The sequence below is a fragment of the Carettochelys insculpta genome, chromosome 29 (genome assembly GCF_033958435.1).
Source record: "Carettochelys insculpta isolate YL-2023 chromosome 29, ASM3395843v1, whole genome shotgun sequence".
NCBI lineage: Eukaryota > Metazoa > Chordata > Testudines > Carettochelyidae > Carettochelys > Carettochelys insculpta.
This window is the reverse complement of record NC_134165.1, coordinates 14,264,024-14,282,999: the sequence shown is the minus strand read 5'-3', so window position 1 is coordinate 14,282,999 and position 18,976 is coordinate 14,264,024. Positions and strand designations below refer to the sequence as shown.

General features: G+C 63.1%; 1 protein-coding gene across 3 annotated transcripts in view; it reads right to left on the bottom strand.

Moving 5' to 3' along the window:
- STAT6 (signal transducer and activator of transcription 6) overlaps positions 1 to 18,976 on the bottom strand; it is a 21,116-nt gene extending 2,140 nt beyond the window's left edge. Inside the window, exons 1-18 of one of the 3 annotated variants that reach the window (XM_074979495.1) lie at positions 18,731 to 18,968; positions 12,367 to 12,505; positions 11,984 to 12,122; positions 9,655 to 9,738; positions 9,016 to 9,145; positions 7,677 to 7,738; positions 7,338 to 7,486; positions 6,906 to 7,037; positions 6,232 to 6,420; positions 6,048 to 6,135; positions 4,246 to 4,368; positions 3,668 to 3,760; positions 3,057 to 3,263; positions 2,747 to 2,841; positions 2,123 to 2,259; positions 1,873 to 2,019; positions 1,010 to 1,073; positions 375 to 527 (exon numbers count right to left, since the gene is read on the bottom strand). In XM_074979495.1, coding sequence (XP_074835596.1) covers positions 375 to 527; positions 1,010 to 1,073; positions 1,873 to 2,019; positions 2,123 to 2,259; positions 2,747 to 2,841; positions 3,057 to 3,263; positions 3,668 to 3,760; positions 4,246 to 4,368; positions 6,048 to 6,135; positions 6,232 to 6,420; positions 6,906 to 7,037; positions 7,338 to 7,486; positions 7,677 to 7,738; positions 9,016 to 9,145; positions 9,655 to 9,738; positions 11,984 to 12,122; positions 12,367 to 12,482 — 2,108 coding nt within the window. In that variant the 5' untranslated portion in view covers positions 12,483 to 12,505; positions 18,731 to 18,968. The other 2 variants (XR_012642754.1, XM_074979497.1) reach the window with 2 other exon arrangements.

Sequence of the window (18,976 nt, the reverse complement as noted above, 5' to 3'; positions counted from 1 at the left end):
CGCTGGCCCCGATCTGGCCCCCCAGGGTGGGGGACTGGCTGGCTTGGGGTGGTGGTGGGAGACACAGCGCCTGTTCCCAGGGGCACTGGCCCTAATCCAGGCCCCAAGGTGGGAGACTGGCTGGCTGCGGGGGGTGACTAGGGTCTGGGGCTTTCCCTCTCCCAGAAGCTGTGGGGCTGGAGGAGCCGCCCACACCTGCTTTGCTCAGGACACAGCTCATGCACCCGCTCGTCCCTGGAGTGGGATACAGCTCTGCGTCCGCACCCCACAGCCCCAGCCAGCTCTGGGCCCGGGTCTGTCGCCATCTTCCCGCAGCAGCCCTGCCCTCAGTGTGGGGCAGGCCCAGCTGCCCCCAGAGCCTGGCTGGCACCTACCTTTGGAACGGGGAGGTGCTGGGGACGCTGCCCTCCTTGGGGGCCCGGAAGTGGGGCACGGCCATCAGCGGACGGAAGCCCTGTCCCAGGCGCTGCTCCGGGGGTGGCCTTGGCAAGCTGTACGTGGGCGCCGGGGTGGGCAGCGTCTCATCCCTGCAGTTCAGGCAGTGGCGCAAGGGGCGGGGGGGGTCAGACACCAGCCTGGGTTTCATTTGTCCTGGGTGCCCCCCACCCCTCCACATTGTACCCCTTCCCTGCGACCCCATCCTCTCTCTGCCTGCCCCCCCTCCCCAAACACCTCCCCCCAGCGGCCTGGGAGCCCAGTGACCAGCTGTGCCTGGGGGGTGCAGGGCCCCGACCCTCCCCAGTGGGGTGGATGCCTCTGGGTGTGCCTGAATGCGGGGGGGTGTGTGTCTGCCTGAGCCCCATGCAGCAGGGAAACAGAGCAGGATCTGGGGGGTGTCCTCTCCCTGGAGGTGTTTGCCAGCTGCTCCCATGACACAGGGACCGGGGTTGCGGGGTGGGGGGGGGGACGACGACTAGGCGGTTGCTGTCTGTAGGACCCCCAGGTGGGGCCACTCCAATGCAGCGGGGGTGGAGCGGGGCTGCCCTGACCCCCCAGCCCTCCCACCCACCTTTCCACTGTCATCTTGATGGTAGTGGAGACATAGCCTCTCCCGTCCTTCCCTGTGTGCTCCTCTGCAGGGGGAGAAAGCAGGTGAACACCTCCCCCTTAGCCCCCCAAGCCAAACCCCTGGGAAGGGGGTGGGGCCTGCGAGCAGGGGTCCCTTAAGCTCTCCCCCCGCCCAGGAGAGAGTCAAATGCCGCCCAGCATGTGTTTCCCTGGTGGTGCACAAAAACCTCCGTGCATCTAAAAGAATTCATTCTGCACACGAATGGGAAAAACGCAAGGGGACCTTGCTGCAAGGAGGTTCAGGGGTCCCCAGTCGCTGCCCCCGTCCGCAGGCAGGAGCGACTCTCACTCAGCCGGGAGAACAGGAAGTTTATGAGTTGACAGAGACGCAGCTGAGCACAAAGGGGTCAGTGCAGCCGGCAGAGACAGTCATTCCTACCCATCCTGGGGAGAAGAGCCCGAGGGGTGACCCTCTGGGGTGTAGCTTCCCCCCTCGCCAGGCTGGCTGCTCCCAACTCTCTCTCCCCCTTCTAACGGCCGCCTCCCATTCAAACTCCAGCTTGGCTCCTCCCTGCTCTGTGCTCAGGTCAGAGGTGTTACTTGCCAGCTTAGGTTACAGCCCCGGGGGTCATCCTTAGCCACTGTGAGCTGCTCTGCCCGTGACATCCAGCCTAAGACTCTCTCACACACACACACACATACACCCACCTACCCACCCACCCACCCCACTCCATCTCACCTGTCTGCCACTGTGGGTGCAGGGGGGGCAGGGCCAGGGGACCTCCTCTGCCCCCCAAGCTCTTGTGGTCTGGCCTGGAGGAAGGCCCTGGAGGTGTGCGAGACCCCCCGCCCCCGGACACTCACTGTTATAGTGGATGCCAAAGGCCTGGTCCTTGGGCTTGTCTGGGTAGAGGTTGCGCAGCTTCTCCAGGTCCCGGATGCGGTCACCCAGGGAGCGGATGTGGAGATCCTTGGCGGAGAAGGGCTGAATATTCTCCACCTGGCTGGAGCCTGGGGGGCAGAACGGGGCGCCTCAGAGCCGGGGCTGGAGAGCCTCTGCCCAGCCACTCTCTTGCCCCACGCTGGCGGGGGCTGAGCCCAGCCCCCCTCCTACCATCCTGGCCCCGGAGAACGTAGGCGATGGTGATGCCGCCGATCTCCGAGTCGCTGAAGCGCAGCAGGAAGGTCCCGTCCGGCGCCGCGCCCAGCAGCTTGCTGACGTACTGCTTGCTGATGAAGCCGACGATGAGCCTGACGGAGGGACGGACGGATCAGACAGATCCCAGAGGTAGCTGCACCCGCGGTCCCTCTCCCCTCTTGGTTCACTGGGCCAAGAAAGGGATCACCTTTCCTGGGGGGCCAGGGAACCTGCACCCCCGGGGCTCTGCTCCCCCCAGCTCCAGGAGTGCAGTGAGCTCTAGTGGTTAGACCAGGGGGCTGGGACTCAGGATGCCTGGGTTCTTTCCCCAGGGCTGGGAAGGGAGGGAGGTTTGGTAGTTGAAGGAAAGGGGGCAGAGGAGCCGGGATTCCTGGGATCTAGTCCTAGCTTTGGGAGGGGAGTGAGGCCTAGTGATTAAAGCACGGGGAAAGGGCTGGCAGGCAGGACACCTGGGTTCTGCCCCCAGCTCCCAGAGGGGAGTGGCACCTAGTGGTTAGAGCAGGGGCCTGGGCTCGGCCCCCAGGCTTGTGGGACACCTGCCCTCTGACTCAGCCTGTGCTGGGAGACCGGGGCACGTACCTGTCTGACCAGTAGCTCTTGAGGCACCGCTTGGTGAGGTCGAGAACCCCGTCGAACCATTGCCAGAAGGTGAATCCCCGGCCAGGCAGGATCTCCTGCAAGCACCCGGAGAAAGAGGATGAGCCCCGTTCCTGAGGGCAGCGCCCAGCCCCTGCAGCCTGCCCAGCCCCCGACCCCACTCCCTACCACCTGCCCAGCCCCCCGCCCCACAGCCTGCCCAACTCCCGACCCCACTCCCTACCACCTGCCCAGCCCCCCAACCCCCCAGCCTGCCCAGCCCCCTTGCTGCCCCCACCCCCCTGCCCCGCACCTTGTTGAACTGGGCCCAGGAGACGCTGCGGTTGTGGAATTCCTCGGGGCTGGCGCTGTTGGTGTTGAAGATTTTCTGGGCCAGGAAGAAGTAATGTTCCTGCAGCAGCCCCTTGCTGGTCTGCACCTCCGCCATGAACCGCAGGTTGAGCGTCTCGCACATCTTCTCCCAGGGCACCCGCTCTGCCACCACGAAGGGCACCCGCCCCTGCCCAGGCCAGGGAGGGAGGCTCAGGCGCCAGGGCCCTGCCTCGCCAGTGACCCGTCTGCCCAGGGAGGCAGCGCCGGGCAACCAGCGAGGTGGAGTTCAACTCCCCTTGTCGTTATTCATTAGCCCTCCCAAGGCACGCTCTAACCACTGCACCCCACTCCCCTCCTAGGGCCAGGGATAGAACCCAGGAGTCTGGGCACCCGGCCCTCCCCTCCCCTCCCCACCCATCCAAAAAAAAAAAAGCTATGAATTTAAAGAACCCAGGAGTTCTGACTCTGGCCTCTCTGCTGAAATCTGGGAGCCCCCTCTATTCCCTTCCCAGCTCTGGGGAAAGAACCTGGGATGTCCAGCCCCTGCCCACCCCGGCTCCCCAACCCCCCCGCCATCCCCATGGGGCTCACAGGCTCAGAGAAGGCGTTGTCCCACAGCACGGTGGCCTTGGCATTGTTGTCTTGGTTTCCATGCACGATGACCACAATGGGCAGGGACAGGGCCTGAAGCGGGAGCACAGAATGCCTGCCTGTCACAGGCGGCCCAGGGGGACCCCCACCGTGGCATGGGGCTGGCGACATCCCAGCAGCCGGTTCCCTCTAATTTCTTCCATAGGCGGAATAAATTTTACGTGCCCCAAGGCAGGTACAGATGGGCACCGCCGATGGGAGCCCATGCTGCCGGCTGGGGTCGCGCTGCTCATCAGCTGGGTGGCCTCTGGCCCTCCCCTGGGCAGCTGCCCCAGCGCTCAGCAGACAGGGAACCCTGCCCAGTGAGCGCACGACTTGGCCCAGGGTAGGCCCCGTGCCCAGGGAGATCTGGAGGGATTAGCTGCTGCTCCCAAGCCCTCACTGTGAGACCCCTGGCCCGTCTGTGTCCTTGTAGGAACGGGGCTGAGCCCATCACCGATGTAAACGGACCCAGGAGTCCTGGCAAGGAACCCCCAGATCTGCCCCACCCAGGCTCCCCCAGGGCAGCAGCCACCTACCTGCAGGCGGAAGACCAGGTTCCCGGGGCCCAAGGTGACGTCGGTGCTGAAGAGTACGGCGCATTTCTCTTCCGTCACCGACTCGGAGCCCTTCCGCTCACAGCGTTTGATCCTCTTCAGCAGCTGCCGGGACAGAGTCACTGGCACCTTTGCTGGGTGTCACCACAGCTGCTCCCGACCCACAGCCCCCCCAAGCCCTGTGCTGCTGGTGCCCCTCGCTCCCGACCCACAGCCCCCGCCAGCCTGGCCCTGCCGGCTCCCCTCACTCCCGACCCACAGCCCCCCCAAGCCCTGTGCTGCTGGCTCCCCTCACTTCCGACCCACAGCCCCGCCAGCCTGGCCCTGCCGGCTCCCCTCACTCCCGACCCACAGCCCCCGCCAGCCTGGCCCTGCCGGCTCCCCTCACTCCCGACCCACAGCCCCCACCAGCCTGGCCCTGCTGGCTCTCCTCACTCCCGACCCACAGCCCCCGCCAGCCTGGCCCTGCCGGCTCTCCTCACTCCCGACCCACAGCCCCCCCAAGCCCTGCGCTGCCAGTGCCCCTCACTCCCGACCCACAGCCCCCGCCAGCCTGGCCCTGCCGGCTCTCCTCACTCCCGACCCACAGCCCCCCCAAGCCCTGCGCTGCCAGTGCCCCTCACTCCCGACCCACAGCCCCCGCCAGCCTGGCCCTGCCGGCTCCCCCCACTCCCGACCCACAGCCCCAAGCCCTGCGCTGCCAGTGCCCCTCACTCCCGACCCACAGCCCCCGCCAGCCTGGCCCTGCTGGCTCCCCTCACTCCCGACCCACAGCCCCCACCAGCCTGGCCCTGCCGGCTCCCCCCACTCCTGACCCACAGCCCCCCCAAGCCCTGCCGGCTCCCCCCACTCCCGACCCACAGCCCCCCCCAAGCCCTGCGCTGCCAGTGCCCCTCACTCCCGACCCACAGCCCCCGCCAGCCTGGCCCTGCTGGCTCCCCTCACTCCCGACCCACAGCCCCCGCCAGCCTGGCCCTGCTGGCTCCCCCCACTCCTGACCCACAGCCCCCCCAAGCCCTGCGCTGCCAGTGCCCCTCACTCCCGACTCACAGCCCCTGCCAGCCTGGCCCTGCTGGCTCCCCTCACTCCCGACCCACAGCCCCCCCAAGCCCTGTGCTGCTGGTGCCCCTCACTCCCAACCCACAGCCCCCGCCAGCCCGGCCCTGCTGGCTCCCCTCACTCCCGACCCACAGCCCCCGCCAGCCTGGCCCTGCCGGCTCTCCTCACTCCCAACCCACAGCCCCCACCAGCCTGGCCCTGCCGGCTCCCCCCACTCCTGACCCACAGCCCCCCCAAGCCCTGCCGGCTCCCCCCACTCCCGACCCACAGCCCCCCCCCAAGCCCTGCGCTGCCAGTGCCCCTCACTCCCGACCCACAGCCCCCGCCAGCCTGGCCCTGCTGGCTCCCCTCACTCCCGACCCACAGCCCCCGCCAGCCTGGCCCTGCTGGCTCCCCCCACTCCTGACCCACAGCCCCCCCAAGCCCTGCGCTGCCAGTGCCCCTCACTCCCGACCCACAGCCCCCGCCAGCCTGGCCCTGCTGGCTCCCCTCACTCCCGACCCACAGCCCCCGCCAGCCTGGCCCTGCTGGCTCCCCCCACTCCTGACCCACAGCCCCCCCAAGCCCTGCGCTGCCAGTGCCCCTCACTCCCGACCCACAGCCCCACCCCCAGCCCAGCCCTGGGCTCCCCCCAGCTCCACCGGATCCCCCTGCTGCTGCTCCAGCCCGTCTTGGCTTTTGGCGCCAGCGCTGGGGCCCTTTGGGGGTCACCCCGCTGGACTCGCCATGCTCTTGAAGGTGGCGGAGGACGTGGCGCTGGCGGCGTTGGTCTCCAGGGCAACCGTGCTGTGCACAATCTCCCCTGTGCTTTCGCTGGAGCAGGGAAAGGGGGGAGGTCAGCGAGGGGTTAACGCCCCCCCGGGGGGGCAGGGCAGGTGGTACAGCAGAGGCCCCTGCCCCCCAGCTCACCTGAGCAGGGTGCCATAGCCCCCCAGCGCCAGCTCCCGGGCCTGCTTCTCCGTCACCATGTCAGCCTTGACCATGACGGGCTTGGCAGAGGCCAGGAGCAGCCGGGGGCCCAGCAGGAAGCGCACGCTGGCCTGGAACTTGGTCTGGGTCTTCAGCACCTGGGGCGGCTGCTTCTCCACCAGGAAGGAGCTGGGGGGAGGGAGCCACGGGTCACCCATGGCTCAGCCAGAAGTTGGCAGGTGCTGGCCCTGCCTGGCCCAGGCATTTACCCAGCCCCGGCCCTGCCCGGCCCAGGCATCGCTCCAGCATCCCACCCCTGCTCTGCACCGAGCCTCCTGACCCTGAAAGGGCCAGACTGGAGCCCAGGGTTGGGGCCACATTCACCCTCCTGGCTGGAGGGGAGCAAGGCTGGATGGCGAGTTGCAGGTTGCGGGCGCTGGGAGCCAGGACTCCTGGGTTCTCTCCCCAGAGCTGGGAGGGTAGATGGGGCTGGTGGTTAGAGCGGGGGTAGCAGATTGTCAGCACCCTCCTGCGTACAGAGCCACTCGGCTCCCCTCTCTCCGTCACAAGGGGATAACCTGCCAGGCTGGAGGGGACCCTGAGAAGCTGTCAAGTCCAGCCCCCTCCACTGCAGCAGCCCCCAGGGATGCGCTGCGTCCTGCCCCCGCTGGTACCTTTTCACCAGGGTGTTCAGCACAGCGTTGAGTTGCTCCAGGAGCTGGGAGAGCAGGTCGGAGCCTAGCTCCCCACCAGCCACCGCCAACAGCTGCTGCAGCTGGAAGTACACCTCCACCAGGCTCTCGCACCTGCCGAGAAAGCAGTCGGCCGGGGCCGTGTCTGAGCCGCTGCCCCAAGCCCTGGGCTATGGGCCCCACCCCGTCACAGGCACCCCACGGATCGGGGGCAGTGGGAGCAAGGCAGGAGCTGGTCTCTGCAGCATTGTGCTGCAAGCAGAGACCTGGTGCCCGTCCCAGCCCTGGCCTGGCACAAGACCAGTTCGGTTCCCAGCAGCAGAGATGCACCCAGGGGTTGCTGGCACTGGCAGAAGGAGGGAGACCCCAGGGTCCCTGTGCCCCTGATTCCCCCCCACCCCCACCAGGGCTCACCTCTTCTGGAGCGGAGCCAGGTTCTCCTCGAAGACGGCCCCATTCCCTGCCAGCTGCTGCTGCCGTTTCCAGATGTGCAGCCTGTTCAGCACCTGCAGCTTGGCGTCATCCAGCTCCTTCACAGCCCCTCGCAGGAGAGCGAGCAGATCCTGGGGCGAGACAGGGGTGAGCTGGGGGGAGGGCACCCCCGCCCAGAGCCAGGCATCGACCTACACCCCGCCCCCCATGCTGGTGCACCCCTCTCGGGAAACGGGGCTACTCTGCACCCCCATCCCTACAGCCGGATCTGCACTCGGCTGTCAGTCCGGTCCCTCCACTGCCCCAGCCTTCCCGACTCACATTCCCCGGGAGACTCCCCTCTATCTTCAGCTGTGAGTCCTGCAGACTGGCGGGCCGGCAGCCTACGGGGAGGGATGTAGCTGGTTAATATCCCAGCCCAAAAGGGCGTCTGCAGAAAGCTGCTGCTTCTAGACCCCCCGCCCCCGCGTCGGGTGCTGGAGGATTGGTGCTGGGAGCACCTCTCAGCCCCTGGAGCCGATCCTGCTGGCTTGGTCCCAGCACCGGCCCAGGGTCCTGCAATGTACTAGCTTGGGCAGAGCTGGGGAAGAGCCTGGGAAGGGGGCCAGAGGTGTTTGGACGGGAGGAATGGGGGTAGCGGGCATGTGAATTTTGGTGTCCACGTGCCAGGGCCCTGCACATGGGTGTGAATTTCAGTGCCCATGTGCAAGGGCGTCACACAGGAGTGTGAATTTTGGTCAGGGACGCGGCGCAAGGGAGCCAGGCCCTGCTTATGGGCTGGACCTCCGGGCTGAGCAGCGCATGCCAGGCTGGGTTGGGGGAGGTGTGCTGAGGGGCGGAGGGGCTGGGGGCCCTTCTGTGCCAGGCAGGGTGAGTTGGGGAGGGGACAAACCCAACCCAGGCCCACATGGGTATGGTGGGGCTGCGCCAGCTGTTGCCACGGTGACTGCATAATTAGCCTGATCGGCAAAGTTTGCCTCAAGGTCAGAGCTGGAGAGAGAGGTCCTGGGGCACCCGTGACTCCGCCCCCCTTAGCACACCTCTGGCCCCACCCACCTGTCCCACCAATGCCCTTCCAGCTCTCTTTAACCCCCCCACCTCCAGCCCCACCCACCTGTCCCACCAATGCCCTTCCAGCTCTCTTTAACCCCCCCCACACCTCCAGCCCCACCCACCTGTCCCACCAATGCCCTTCCAGCTCTCTTTAACCCTTCCACACCTCTGGCCCCACCCACCAATGCCCTTCCAGCTCTCTTTAACCCCCCCCACACCTCCAGCCCCCCCCACCTGTCCCACCAATGCCCTTCCAGCTCTTTCACCCCTCCACACCTCCAGCCCCCCCGTCCCACCAATGCCCTTCAAGCTCTCTTTAACCCCCCCCACACCTCCAGCCCCACCCACCTGTCCCACCAATGCCCTTCCAGCTTTCACCCCCCCACACCTCCAGCCCCCCCCACCTGTCCCACCAATGCCCTTCCAGCTCTCTTTAACGCCCCCCACACCTCCAGCCCCACCCACCTGTCCCACCAATGCCCTTCCAGCTCTCTTTAACCCCCCCACACCTCCAGCCCCGCCCACCTGTCCCACCAATGCCCTTCCAGCTCTCTTTAACCCCACCCCATGGGCACACCTCTCTGCTCCCGCCCTCACCCCTGCTCACCTCTGGTCCCCTCTTCCATCTGCTTCCACCGCTCCTGGATCTCCCCTACTTTGTGCCGAAGCCTCTGCAGGCCCAGCCCGAACTTCAGTTCCTCCTGCCTGCGGTGGAAGCTGAGGGGCAGGCGGTGATCCTGGGGGGGGGGGCGGTAAACGGGGGGGGGGGAAATGTAAGCTGAATCTCCTCCCGCTAGACCTGAGTCAGCAGCACCCCCTGGGCCCCCAGTGGTTTTTTCAGTTCACATGCTGCAGCTGCAGCACCTGGCAGAGGATACAAGGCAGCTGAGGGAGCAGGGGCTCATTTACTCAGTGGGGAGTAAATGCCCCATAAACCTCATGCATTGAGCTGCTCCTGGGACCATTGAGGAGACCTCTAGGGCTGACATAATGCAGACAGCCTCTCCCTAGCTGGGCCCCTGCTCTGCCTTGGGAAGCCCCACTGCACAGACCCCTCCACCGGCCATCTGAGAGCAGGTCTGCGGGGCACCTCCCCATCTACAGCCCACATCCTCTGCTGGCAAGCAGAGGCCGCCAGGTGCAGCGAGGCTCAGGGAAGGCTGCAGGCCAGGATGAAGGACAAGGTCCAATTGCAGAGGGTGGGTGTTTGCATGCAAGCGTGTGTTCCTTCCAGTGAGTCACTGACCTGTTTGAGTAAGACCGCCCTCTCGCCCTCCAGAATCCCTTTCACAATTGCCACCAGCCTCAGCGGGTCTCTCCGATACGTGTTCTGTAATGGGGGAGGGCAGTGTTTGCATTCATAGCAGGAGAATTCCCATGCTCCCCAGACTCCAGCACCCCGTATCCTCTTTTCGCACCTGTGCAAATTGGTGCAAAACAGCCCCTGTGCCCTGCTCATGGGGGTGAGTGGAGAATTCTGTGGCTGCTGTAAAACCACAGCTACAAGCCCACGGATCATTGCCTCCCTCAGTTGCTCATGCAAAGTGGGAAGCTGCTAAGACCACTTTTGACACGCAAACTTCAAAACAGCAGAGGCTCTGGGTTTGATCTCTCTTGGTTCAAGTTCAGCTCTCCGCCCAAGTGGGGTTAGTTAAGCTTTAGGTGAGAAATAGTTTTCCTGTCCCACAAGAGTTTGAGATTTTGGAATCTCCCCACCAAAACACAAACTGGGATAAAAATTAGAAATCTTGAACATGTTTGCAACCCAATAGTACAGAGAAAAAAAAAAAACATTTGGAGAGGCTCAATTGGAAGATTTTTGTTTCAACAGTTTAAAGATGTTTTGTTTCCATTGGATGCCTTTATCAGCCCCCATAAGAGAACTAAAAGCTGCAAAACCCAAGGCTTGTTTTGAAAGGTGACAAAAAAAATTAAAAAAAAACCTTATTTTTGGTAATTTTTCAAATCTCCCCCTTTCTCATGAAGTACAGCAGTTCTAAGAAATGGGTGGGTTTGGCCCAAATCCCTTCAAATCAAAATGACTGACACTGCCTAGCTGATTATACAAGAGACGTATCTGATGCTCTGTGAATGTTTCAGACAACTCATAGATGAAAACAGAAAGTTTGGTATGAAAGTTCCAAGACTGGCCACGTAGCAGCTGTGATTGGAAGCTGCTAGCACAAAGCAGATGATGTTAGCTCTCAATTAGGTCAGATGTGTAAGACAAAAGGGGCCAAAATTTCAAAATGCATCTTTAGAAAAGCCCTGCTGCTGTTATGAAAGTCGAATGTTCCCACACCCTAATAGGCCACTCAGGTCTTAAATTTGCTCTAGAAAAAGTGATTCAGTGAGACAAACTGATCTAAGATTTACTCCCCTCTTTTTATTTAATAGAACAGCTTGGAAAACATCAGTTTTGTGCTGGGGAAATTTCAGAGACTTTTTTTTTTAAATTTTCCTGGGGGGGTCAGGGGGAGATGTCATTTGATGGATGAAAGAACAAAAAGTTGCCAAATATTCCGTAAAAACCACACACAGCCAGCCCACCTCCCCGACATTTTAAATCAAAAATCCTGCAACTTTTTACTCCCAACATTGACTATCATTAGTAACAAAAACAAGAGAGACGCCCAATGTGCAAAGTTCCTGAAAAACATATTTGCTCCTCTGCCCCCAGGAAAGTCATTTTGGATGGAGGTGGGAGGGAGCGGTTGGGCCAACATGGAAAATACCTCCCACTGCTGCTATGTTCCCCGTAATCTGAGCTGTTGGGCAGCTGCCTAAAGGACATTCAGGTGATGCCCAGCTAATTAGCAAAGTGCCCACTACATCAGTTTCTACTGGTGGTGCACATTCCCACCTGCCTTGGTGCAGATAACAAAATTTATTCTGCACAAAGGTGCAGGGGGGTGGGAATTAGAGGGAACCCTGCTCGCCTGTAAGATTTGATGCTGCAGGCCAGTGATCCTGCTAATATTTTCCACCCAAGTGCAGAATAAATTTTGCTACATGCGCTGAGGCATGTGTGGATGCGTACCACCAGTAGGAACATATGTTGCCAGCTGTGCGCGCTCTGCCAGTCAGCTGGACAGCATTTGAATCTCTCTTTCTCCCTCCCAAGTGCTCAGCTAACAGGGAACGTGGCTGCAAGCCGGGCGGGTGCTGAGCATGAATATTCAATGGTATCTGGGACCAAAGCCATAAAACAGGGGAGGAGGTGGCTGGGGATTTAAAAACCTCAAATCACTACAGTGCATCTGAGCAGAGGTGACCAGGTCCCTCTTGCTTGAACCCGTGCCCCAGAGAGGGCACATTTATTCACTCATTCAGGCTGGGAGGTACCTGGCCTGTTCAGACCTGAGCTGAGGCCTTGCAGACTCATTGCACCACGAACAGGAAGGCCCACCCAACAGCTGTCAGGCAGCAGGTTTTAGGGGCAGGTTCCACGGATGGCGCTCAAACCGGCATCCTAGGCCGAGCATCGTCCCCCCGACTCCCTTTGCAATGCAACCTGCTTGATGCCGCCTCCCCCCTGCCCGGCAATACCCCGACCCCCCGCTTCCCGGGTGTACCTCCAGGTTATCGATGCGCTGCAGGAGCTGGACCTGCTGCCCGTTGCCGGCGGAAAGGCCGCGGAGCTTTTCCACCATGGCGGAGAGCAGCGTGCCGGCGGTGCTGGTGCAGAACGCATCGGTGCCTGTGATGAACTCCCTGGCGGCAGAGGAAAAGAGCAGGAGAGAGACAGAAGGGGAGATGAAGCCATATAAAAGGGCCCAGCCCTCCCCCGGCCGGGCCGACCATCAGAACCCAACCTCAGCTGCAAAGATCTCGCGGTTTTCAGTGCCTGGCTCAGGATTTTCCAAGCTGCTGCACCGCTCCCCCAGGAGGAAGAGCCGGTTGGGGGGCGGAGCGAGGACTCTGCGCTCAGGGGCACAGCAGACAGCGTGGGACTCACCAGGGCTGGTTCTCCAGCCAGTCCGCCAGAAGCCTGCGCAGGCTGTGTGGGAATTCCCCGAAGAGGCCACTGAAGTGCTCCGGAGGCATGGGAGAGATGAGGCTCCACAGGGACATCTTGGAGCCGGCTGCCTACAGGGCTATAAATAGACAGGAGAGGGGCCCGTGAGCAATCCGCCGTTCACCCCTCCCTGGCAAACCGCCCGCGTCCCTGGCTTCTCCCCAAGGAGGAGCAGCACGGCCTCGAGCAGAGAGCCCTGAACTCGGCCTCCAAAAACCAGGGCTGGGTCGCCAGCCTTCTGCATGGCCTCGGCAGGTCACGGTTCTGCCCCGGGCCTCGGTTTCCCCATCTCTACAACAGGCAGAATAGCACTGCCTCACAGCTGGGGGCGGAGCAGAGAAGTACCTAAGCTGGGACAGAGCATTTCTAGAGCAAGCCCTGCAGCAGGAAGAGTTGCAGCTGTGTTGTAAAATCTCATGCTCCGGGACCAGCACCCCCTGCCAGCTCTCCACCGGCAGGCAGAAACTTCTGCCCAGAGACAGGTTATTCCAGAGCTGCTTCTGGCAGAACCTTCCACCCCTCCCCTTAAGCCTCAGGCCTTCTGGTGCAGACAAGCTCCAGTCCTGAGTTCCTTGTGTCCCTGAATTCCTGAAGGGTCCAGCAATGGGGCCCCGCCGCAGGAGACACCATTTGCAAGCAACAGAGGGGAAGATTTCAGACTAGGGCCTGTGGAACAGCTTCCATCCCACCACTCTGGCCCTGTTATTTGTCCCCAGACAGACAGCTCTTTGAGGCAGCGAGCAGAAAGGCTGGGACCGAGCCAAGGAATGAAGCGGACCTGGGAGCTGTATGCACAGCATGGAGACGGAAGAGGCGGCCTCCGGGCTCTTTCCCAAACAACCCCAGAGGCAAAGTCCAGGCAGAGCCAGGGCTGCGACGGCCTCGCAAACCAGGAAACAGTCCCAGCTCCCGCCACTCGGCAGCACCCAGGAGCAAACAAGCACAGCAGCCAGCTTGCCCGCTTTGGGGAAGTGGGTTCGTGCAGCCCACTGGCGGCAACAACAAAAAACCCAGGGCCTTTTTCCTCCCCTGCTGCTCCTGCCACTGGCCACACGCCCACAGAGCAAGTGGAAAAGGGTATGGAGCTGCTGGCATCTGCCACCCCCTCAGCACAGTGGGCGGGAATCCATTCCAGCCCCCCAGGGCAGCAGCAGAGCCCTTCTGCCCCAACTGTTTTCCCTGAGACCTCTGGCAAATTCAGCTGGCCCCCATCCCCGCCCGCTCCCCCCACTGCAAAGCTGGCAGTGCCAGGGGGTTCCCACAACAGGTTAACTTTTGACCAAGAGATTCTGGCTCGAATGCAGCATTGTCAGATAAGGCCGATCTCGCCGTGCCTCAGGGAAGGGAGCCACACAGGTAGATACCCCACGGGCTCACCCCAGCTGTCTCCTCACCTTTGGCAGAGCTCATTTAACACCAGGCAGTTTGCTCCGGCTATGCCTCCCCCGAGTCCCTCCATCCCACAGGGCTTGGGCAGGTTCCCGCTAATTTTTTTCCCCACCCATGGGTGGAATAAATGTTGTTCTGCACACCAAGGCCTGGGATGACGTGCACCACCATAGAAACACCGGCTGCCGGCGCGCTGCTAATCAGCTGGGCAGCAACTGTACCTCTCCTGGGCAGTTGCCCACGCGCTCAGCTTATGGGGAACGCTGGTTTTAGGGGCAGAGAATAGCCATAGGGCAGTGCCCCCTGGCTACAACCCCCATCCACCCCCTAAAAGCCCCGGCAGGCAGAGACTAAACAGCAGCCCAACGTGCGCCAGCGCTGGCCTGTCTATGCGGGGTGGCTGGGGGCAGGAAAAGAGACCGTGGCACAGGGCCTGTACGTCAATGTCACGCTAAGGACAGCTCCCACCTTGGGCAGAGGGGATTCTCCGATGGCCAGGTGTCTCCAGAGTGGCACTGAGGGGCCTCAGGGTGAGAATCGGAGCGGATGGGGCCCAGATGCCATGGAGATGGGCAGGGTGTTGAACTGCACCGAAGGGGGAAAGATGGGTATCTTGTTCCCCATGTCCCTGGAAAGAGCCCGTCCCTTTCCAGGTCACGCTCGAGCACGTGCTCAGAGCTGGCTCACGCTGCAGGCTAGACCCCAGCCTCCCAAGGGGGAATCAGCCCTTCGGCATTCTGCTCCTGAGCCTCGCGGGGGCGAAGACGTGCCAGAGAGCGGGACCCTCCCTGCCGGAGTTTGCAGAGAGCTTGAAACGCTCAGCTCGGCTCCAAAATCTACGGCCTTGCCAATGGAGGAGGGCTAGGGGGCAGGGTACTGCACCCCCTCCAAGGGGGTTGTATCCCACTCCTCAGTCGGTAAGCCCCACGAGCGCTGTGCCTGGACACGTCAGCCAGCGTTCAGTGTCGCGAGTCCTTTTCCCCACCCTCTGCCGCGAGCCGCAGGGAACGCCGCGCCCTGGGGTCTGTGGCTCTGGGGCCGGCTCAGGCACGTTCGCAGCTCAGACACACCTGGGCCAGTGGTAACTGCCATGGGGGCAGGGAATGAAGCATGGGGCAGAGAACAGCCCCAGCTCAGTGCCCTAAGGCTGGGGGGGAACTCTGCCAATCAGCTGGGTGACAGCTGGATCCCTCCTGGGCAGCTGTTCAAGTTCTCAGCTTGAGACACACTTCAGCCAGCAGGCAGAGGCTCTGCCATTCCCAACCTGCCCCGGCTGGAATCTGCCCCGTCTCCCGGCAGCGTGCTGGCGCTAGGAGGCAATCCGCCATCCACAGAGCACCGTGCAGCTGTCACAGGCACCATCTTCCTGCAGCTTCCCAGGTCCCTGCGAGGCGGTGGTGGCCCTCTGTCCCTGCCCACCGGCCGGCCATTCCAGTGATGACTTAGCTGGTGTTACGTGTGCAGACGGAGCAGTCTGTGTCCCCCTTTGGGGGCGTCGGCAGAACGGCCCAGGCAGGGATGAGTCAGTTTCACTTCCCTTACAGGGGAATGGCAGATGTTGAGAAGATCATTCTACTCTCCCCTGGGGCAAGGGGGGACATTCCCTGACCCCCAGGGGACGGGAGAATGAGGAGGGAAGGACGACAGCCTCTGGGCTTTCTAGTTAGTCATCAACAGCGGGAAGCAGAGGCTGCAGCCAGCTGCCAGGGGTTACTCACCATGTGCGCTGTCATTTCCTGGCAGCGCAAGATGCAAACGGACACCACCCCCCGCACCTCACCTTCCAATCAACCTGTGGGCAGGAAGGCACCTGCTCTGCCGGGATGGAGGCGGGGAGCCTGGGCTCCACCCGAGCTGGGCCTGTCCCCACCCACAAGGGTCCCACACCCCCACAGCTTCCCGCACCGGGAAGGCAGCTCCTAGCTCGGGAAGGGTATTGGGGCAAGCCAGGAGCCAGCTCCAGGCACTCACCTCTTAGCTCTCCATTTGGGTCCCCAGGGTGGAGAACAGCTCACCCTCGGCTGGAGGAGAGACCCCAACAAGATGCCAGGAGAGTTGCTCCCGGCGGAAAGAATGCAGCCCAGGAGGTGTGGGATCTAGTCCTGGCTCCACTACCAGCAGGGCACAGCATCCTCTCCTGCCTCAGTTTCCCTCTCCGAGCTGCCAGCAGAGTGACAAATCCAGCCCCGCAAGGCTCTGCTTTCAGGGCAGGAAGCGCTGCAGGAAAGCCACTGGGCCAACGTCCCTCTGGCAGAGTCCCACCCCTGGCCCTGTGCGAAGCAGATGGGAAGCCACAGCCAGCTGTCCCCATGGCAGTGAAAGCCCTGCTGATTCAGAGCATGCAAGAGAGCAGGGCTTCCCCAGCTGACCCCACTGGGGCCTGATGCTCAGCGGGGGATCCCCCTGCAGCAGGATCAGGGCTGTTTGTACCCAACAAACCCCAGTGACGGGGAGAAACGGGTGCTCAGCACCCCACACTGCACTTGCTGCGGTTTGAACATGCCCCCATGGGGCTGTGGAACTCATTGACACAGGATTTCACCAGGCCAGGCAGGATTTCTAGCGAGCACCTGGCAGGATGCTCTTTGGCTGGATAACAGGAACATCAGACCACCCAGGTGAGGGCTATGAACTCCCTGCCCGGCCGAGGAAGGAACAGCCCCCAAGGATGGGCAAGTCCCTTGCTGTACCAAGGGCTGGGCGGGGACGGCCACGGTGAACCACAGCAGTGCCCACTTGAGAGCCCATGCAGAGCCAGGGTGGCGCACATTTGCAGGGAGTGCGGGAGAACAAGGCGGGCTCTGTAGCTGCTCCCGAATTGGCCGCGGATCCCCCGGGCAGATGCCACACTGCCATAGCTCCCAGCCCTGCGTGGGAGGTTTATTGGGCAGACGAGTAACTAGGGAATTCCACCCTTCACCACCTGGGCACAGCCGTTAAACTCTGCCACTCCTGGGATTCCCGTAGCAACAGCCACCCTCCACATGCCACAACAAGCCACATCCCCTTCCACACCACTGCATCGGACTCACTTGGGAACGGGCGCAAGGGGCAGAGCTAAGTGCACAGGCGTGGACCGCTGCGCCAGGGTCCCTCACTGCCAGGCCCAGGGTCACCCACCCAGCTCCTGTCATCTTCCCACTCCTGCTACGTCTGATCTCACCTGCCGCTCGGATGACCTGGCCACTGAGCATCACCCCCCTTTGGAGCTGGACTTTGGCCCCCAGTTACCCTACATGCCTTTCCCCAGCTGCCCCGTCCCAGCCCTGTCCCCCACACCCCACCCCAGAGATGGCCACCCAGCACCTGCCATGCCTAGACCCGCCCGAGGCTCTTGCAGCTGCCCTCAGGGGAATAAAGGGGCATAGTTCTGCCTCTTGCTGGGGCAGGGGGAGGTATATGAAAGACTGGGAGGCAGAGATACCATAAAGGACCCTGGAAAAGTGCTGGATGCCTGCCCGCCCCCAGCTAGGGGGATGCTGCTTTCAGGAGGGGCCCCCCGTCCCATGGAGAAGAGCGGGATCAAATGCACAGCGATCAACTCAACTTCTGCCAGGCTCTGAGAGATCCAAAGCCATTTCCCCCTCCTGCCTTCCGGCCACACCCCAGCCTTCCTCTTTCTTAGCCACCACAGAGAGCTGGGGGGTGCAGCCCCCTGCACCAATCTCCTGTTTGCTTCCTCGGCCACCGCCGTCACCTTCCTCAATAGCTCTCCCCTCTGGGCCCCGGGAAGGAGCCTTGGTGCACATGGGGGCAGGGGAGAGACGCCAGCTGCTCCAGCCCTGCCCAGCCCAGGGCCCCGCCTCTGCTCCAAGGGCAGGATTCCCCCTACACCACTACAGCCACCAGCTGGGGCTGGGTTTGGCCCCCAGCTGCAGCAGTTCTGCCCCACATGACAAGTCCCCTTTAAAGCTGCAGGTGCCACCAGGGAACACAGCGCTGGGCCTTTTCGGGATCAGACCTGCACAGCACCAGGCACAAAGTGTTTGGGAGCAGAGGGACCATATCCAGCTGCTACCAGTGGAGCAGGTCTGTGCCACCACACCCACAGGAGCAGAGACACCTCCTGCCATTTGTCCTGGGCTTAGCTTTCCCTTTTATAGACCTGCTCCCTTTCCCAGCATGCACTGTGCCAGCCTGCCACGCCCCCGGACTACAAGTCCCAAGATCCCTTGTTTCCCTGGTCAGAGCCCGACCGTGACTTCCCTTAAAGGGCCGGCCACGCATCTCCCCCGCGTGGGGGACGCTCTGCCGGCCTCTTGCGGTCGGTGTAGCCCAGCAGAGGCGTCACCCGGCTGCATCCACGTGATCGCAAGAAACACCCACGGGGCTGCCAGCTCCAGGGAGACTCCGGCAGCTGCGTTGTGCTTCGCAGAGCTCCTGGGGTGTCCAGCTAGGGGGGCCTGGCTCCCAGCCCCACATCACCCCAAAGCTGGGAAGAGAACCCAGGAGTCCTGATCTCCCCCTTCCCCCACATCACCCCAGAACTGGGAAGAGAACCCAGGAGTCCTGATCCCTCCCTTCCCCCACATCACCCCAGAGCTGGGAAGAGAACCCAGGAGTCCTGATCCCTCCCTTCCCCCACATCACCCCAGAGCTGGGAAGAGAACCCAGGAGTCCTGTCCCTCCCACCCCCCACACTCAGCGGGCGGGTAATGTTTGTAAACAAAGCCGCGAGGCCATATCCAGGCGCCCCCTCCGCCGGCCGCCCGCTCGGCGGGGCCCCCGGGGAAGCTGCGAGTTTCCTTCCCGGGCTGCAGCTCTCAAGCGCCGCCGGCGGCCCGGGCAGCGCTCCCCGGGCAGGGCTCCAGCCCGCTCCTGGGGCGCAGGTCGGACCCGCTCGGCTCGGCTCCGCCCGGCTGGAGGGGCTGGTCCCCTCCCTCCCGTCCCGGGGCTTCACTCGGGGCCCCCTTACCTCGTGCCCGGCCCCGTCCGTGCGCTGCCTCCCGCCGGCGGCTGCGCGGCCTCAGTCCATCCTGCCCCGGGGGGCTGGGAGCCGGCGGGTGGGGGCCGCGGGGCCGGGGCTGGTGCGTCCCCCGCCCGGCCTGGGGCTTTGGGGCGCGGCGGGGTCCGACGGGCGGCGGCGCTGCGGGGAAAGGCCCTCGGCCGCTGTCATCGGAGGCGCCCGACTGTAACTGAAAGTAGCAAGAAGCAGGAAGAG